This window comes from Zeus faber (genome assembly GCF_960531495.2).
Source record: "Zeus faber genome assembly, chromosome: 11".
In the NCBI taxonomy this organism is placed as follows: Eukaryota; Metazoa; Chordata; class Actinopteri; order Zeiformes; family Zeidae; genus Zeus; species Zeus faber.
The window spans coordinates 32539418-32544417 of record NC_137205.1 but is presented as its reverse complement, the minus strand read 5'-3'; the positions used below and the strand labels follow the sequence as shown (position 1 = coordinate 32544417).

At 45.4% G+C, this 5000-nt stretch overlaps 1 protein-coding gene across 1 annotated transcript in view; it reads left to right on the top strand.

Annotated features, from left to right (window-relative positions):
* Nucleotides 1-1737, top strand: part of mylk5 (myosin, light chain kinase 5) — a 25382-nt gene extending 23645 nt beyond the window's left edge. The window contains exons 12-14 of the mRNA XM_080009601.1: nucleotides 64-148; nucleotides 408-548; nucleotides 947-1737. Of these exons, the coding sequence (XP_079865727.1) occupies nucleotides 64-148; nucleotides 408-548; nucleotides 947-1206 (486 nt within the window). The 3' untranslated portion in view covers nucleotides 1207-1737. The remainder of the gene's footprint in view (nucleotides 1-63; nucleotides 149-407; nucleotides 549-946) is intronic.
* Nucleotides 1738-5000: the final 3263 nt, after the last annotated feature.

The window sequence follows — 5000 nt, the reverse complement described above, 5'->3', positions numbered from 1 at the left end:
GTATTTATATATATATATATATATATATATATATAGTTAAAATCTTTTTTTTCCTTTTCCCAGAAAGCAGGCAAGGCCATGCTGGCCCTGAAGAGGATGACTCACCTGTCCAGAGCAGAGAGCACCACCGCTCCACCCAGCCCCGGAGGTACCAAGGCCACGCCTTTCAAGGAGCATTACACGTAGTGAGACCTGGAGACTGATGGATGTGGAGCAAATGCAAAGGCGCCACAGGGGGGCGCCAGAGATGACGGGCCTCCAGCGGTTGGAGGCGCTCGTTTCCTAAAAGTCAAACACTCAGTCTCAGTGAAAATAAACTGTAACACATAACAAAATGGAGGCGTCCTGAGGTCTGACTCCATCACTAATACATCTCATGTTCTTCTCTCTCCCTCACCTCCCCTCAGACTCCCCCCTGAGCCCCGAGGCAGAGAGCGCCCTCCAGGCCCTGGAGCTGGAGATGCAGGGGCCCCCGCGCTTCTCCGTGGGCCTGGTGGACCAGGAGGCCCCCGAGGGCTCCAGGGCCCGGCTCTGCTGTCGCCTCACAGGTAACACTTGGAGAAGTAGAGGTGGAGTAACTTGGAGCGCCTTGACGTCATCACGGGTCAATCCATGTCCCCTTCCCCTCCACCCTTCTCCTCTCCGCCACCTCCCATCTGCCCTCTCCACCTCCCTCCTCTCTTCCTCCTCTCCTTGACTTTCCTTCATCTCCCTCCACCTCCCTTCCTCCTCTTCTCATGTTCCTCCTCTCCTCCACCTCTCATCTGCCCTCTCTACCTTCCTCCACCCCTACTCTCCTCTGCCTTCCTTCCCACTCTCCTCCACCTTCCTCTTCTCTGCCACCTCCCTTACTCCCCTGCCTCCCATCTGCTCTCTCTCCCTTCTTCCTCTCCTCCACCCTTTCTCCTCCTCTCCTCCACCCTCCTTCTCACTCTCATCAACCCAGGTTACCCAGACCCAGAGGTGGTGTGGCTCCGGGGGGTGGAGCCGCTGACGGAGTCGTCCCGGGTGCAGATCGAGTATGAGGAAGATGGCCGCTGCACCCTGGTCCTGCAGCGGGTGGAGGCGCATGACTCCGCTGTCTACACCTGCAGGGCCAGCAACGCCCACGGGGATGCACTGTGCTCCGCCAAGCTCAGTGTGGAGGAGACGGGCAGGGTGGAGCAGAGTGTCCAGCAGGAGGTGGTGTTCCCACTTTGCGACTGAAATATGACGTAGAAATAACACTTTGCGGTTCTTTAGTCGCAACTTTAATTGTTATTCAATCTTAGCTGCTGCTGAACACCTTTCATTCATTTAAGTCACTGAAATGAATTTTCATTCATTTTCATTTGTTTAAATTCATTTAAATTTGTTTAAATTCATTTTAATTCGTTTTCATTTATTTTAATTTGTTTTAATTTGTTGAAATTCATTTAATTACAACAACTTTAACTTATTTTTGTCTGTTTAGAAATAACGAGGTTGAATGCAGACGGTCGACCAGGTACCTCGAATTGATATTGTTTTACTTTTGGGGTTTTGGTAAAAAACAATTAGGATGATAAATTGTTAAATATGGAAGATGCATTAAACTGGAAATCATCAAACTAATCGTCCTGGTTTGTCCAGTGACGCTGAGATGGAAGAAGATGTTCTTCTGCCTTGAATTCAGAAAGAAAACACTTGAATTCTCTTCAAACAAGAATGAATGTTGATATAAATGAGTCTGACACAGTAAAAACACTGTTTTCTGAAGCGGAAATGTCTTTGTGCTTTTATCCAACTCTCAGTACTACTACAGTACCTGTACTGACAACACGACTGTATGTATATGTATGTGACAAATAATCTCTTGAACTTGAACTTGAACTTGAACCATAATACATGGAACTCGGGTTTGACATCAAAAATAATATTTTTAATCAAAAGATAATAAATAAACATGAACATCGGAGTCAATACATCCATACATAAATATAAATAAATATATATATATATATATATATATATATATATTTATATATATATTACACACAGCTCCAGGAGCCTGGGGAGCAGCAGGGCGGCGCGTCGGGACATGCCGGGCTGAGAGGCTCTGCGGGCGGTGAGAGGATCACGGTGTGAGGATCACGGTGCTCCGGCGTCTGGTGGGACTGGTCTGGTCCTCCCACAGGAGGAGGAGGAGCCTGGGAAGGAGAGGATCCATTCATTTACCTTCTGGTTGATCTCTTATAGAAATCAATATATTACCTTAAGTTAAAACCTAAAAAATACAGGTTTACCAACTGAAGCATAATTATTCTTTTTAAGTTGGCCTAACAGCTATTTTTTCACTCCAGTTATTATATTACATTTTCTTACATGAATGAAACTGTTGGGCCCACGGCCTCCCAGCGCCACTAGAGGCCGCTCTCATCTGCAGCTCCCTCCTTCAGCCAATCTCACACACCTGGGATCAATTACCTGCATCACTCACACAGTATTTATTCGACAGCTCCCCAGTCACTCATTGTCAGACCGTCAACTAGCTTACCCGAGTTGTACTGCTACTGGCTCCATTCCTAGTTCCTAGTTCCTAGCTCCTAGCTCCTACCGCTTGTTACAAATCCCTAGCTTGCTTGTCTCCTCTCGTTGACCCGGTCTGTCCGTCCCTCTCCATCCAGCCAGGTTCATCCCCTCTCCACCCGGATCCTGGACCCCTCCTTCCGGTCATCGTCATCCCTGCCCAGCCCTGCTCCATCCCTACCTGACGGGGTCCCCCCGGCCAGCTCCACCGTGTGGGCTGATAAACATCCTTCGTCTGCCTCCCGTCTCTGTGTCGTGTGTTTGGGTCCCTCCTGCTCCGGTCGTGACAGAAACATGTTTTACCATCTATTTTTATCATTATTAATTGTATTATCATTGCCTTTTTTTTTTTATCTATCTAAATCAGGGATCGGGAACCTTTTTGGCTGGGAGAGCCATAAAAGCCAAGTATTTCTAAATGTATTTCCTTGTGAGCCATATAATATTTTATAAAATTGAATGCAACTTAATGCATTCTTTAAGTAAGGTATACATTTGTAATGTATAACACATCTGAGTACTTCAAAAAGCGCTATATATATTACATTTCTCTTTATTCTTCTTAATACTATTGTTGTTATACTGCTGCTAACCGATAATAAATGAAATACTTTTTAGCATGGATGTGACTTGTGGTGCTGCCTGGTTTTGCTGGTGGCCTTGTCGTCTGCTTCGTACGTAGTGAGGTGGAGCTTCATGCTGCGTTGAGGCTCCATCAGTTCAACGTGAGCGTAGGTTGCTCTTCATGTTCCTCAGACGCCACAAAGACTGATCACATGCGTATGTAGAGACAAGCACGCTCCGCAGGGCAGCACTCCCACGCTGCATGGTGTGCTACGTGACGGGAAGCTCCTTCCAAGTGTTAACAATCAGCTTCAAGTTCAAGAGATTTTTTGTGACATAGATATTGAAGTTTTTTCCATTTCTGTCCACTGGTGTTGAGCTGATTGCTCTGACTGGAGCAGGGAGTTTTCTTCATGTTTCTGTCTTACAGAGGGGATGGTGCACGGGCTGGTAAGCAGCGCAGCAGTGGAACGCCGTTCCTCCTGCGCCCAAGAGGATCGTCATTACCCACAATTATTATAATAATCCTCAGTGATATATATAATTGCGGCCTGCGTGCCGCATATCGAAATGAACAATAAAACTCTGGCCATGTGGGCGCACCACGGCCTCAAAGAGACTGCCACAGGTGGAGCCTGAGCAGAGACCCGGGAGGGGCAGGACGCCGAGTCAAAGGCCCCCGGAGTCTTTCTGGGGTCCGCAGCCGGTGCTTGATTACGCCCCTTCGTCCGCCACATTTATATTTTGAATTTTATTTTCAAAATTGTCATTTCACTTACCTGTTTACTTTAAAATGACACAGAATAAGTATTTATTACTTGTTAATTGTGATGAAAAATTTGAGCTCAACATTGTCTGCGAGCCATATACCGTCATGGAAAGAGCCTTGTTTGGCTCGCGAGCCACAGCTTCAAGACCCCTGATATAAATCAGAACAAATGTTGATAAAACTTGGAGCAGAGAAAGAGGGGAGGGGGGCGCAGGTGGTGCACCCCACACAACAGAACAGTGGATTCATGAAGTGCTGCTTCCGGAAGCAGGTTCTGAGCAGGTGCTTTCCAGGAGGAAAGACGCTGTTTCAAGGCCTGGAACGACGTAGGGGGTGGACAGCTCAAATTTATTTCCAAGGATCCCATAAGAGTGTCTTATTTGTAGAGATTTTCTTCCAGTTGAACAATGACGGAGGCTCACGCTCATAATTCCTTTATAATAATAACAATAACAGTAATAATAGGAGCAATAAAACAATGTAGCTGCAGGCAGCGACACGCTGCGTCCAGGGTCGTCGGCCCTTGGTTAAAGTTCAATGTTGGGGTGTGCTTCGTCTCTCTCTGTTGCAGTGTGTTTTGTGACTGCAGAAGTTCATTCCTTCCACCTGGTTACGGTGTAATTCTATTATGGGATGGTGTTTGTTGCTGTAGGTGGGTTTCCTACGCTGTCACTAATGGTGGTTATCATTCTGAAGTAGGACTGCACGATTATGGCTGAAATGATAATCACCATTATTCATCCATTTTGGGGAACATGTTCCTTGTATTATGTATTAGCTTCTGGTTATTGTCACCAGAAATTATAATTCATGAAGTTTGTTTACATTGATTTCTCTGGAATATCTAAAAATTCTGACAGTGATGTTATTGGGTTTTTATTTTGTACAACTAACTCTGGTGCGTGTCAGTTGTCCTTAGTTGAAGTGTTTATATATTTATGATGTTAAATACGCTGCGCTTTGTTTTTATCAAATCGTCTTCTTGTAATTCTTTGACTTCATTCTTTCCTAACATACTAAAGTTTAATAGTAATAAAATAATACATGTCACTGTGTAACTTGGTGTGGTTAAGAGTTTGAATCTTATATTGCTTGAGGTATAGTCCAACTAGTTATCTGT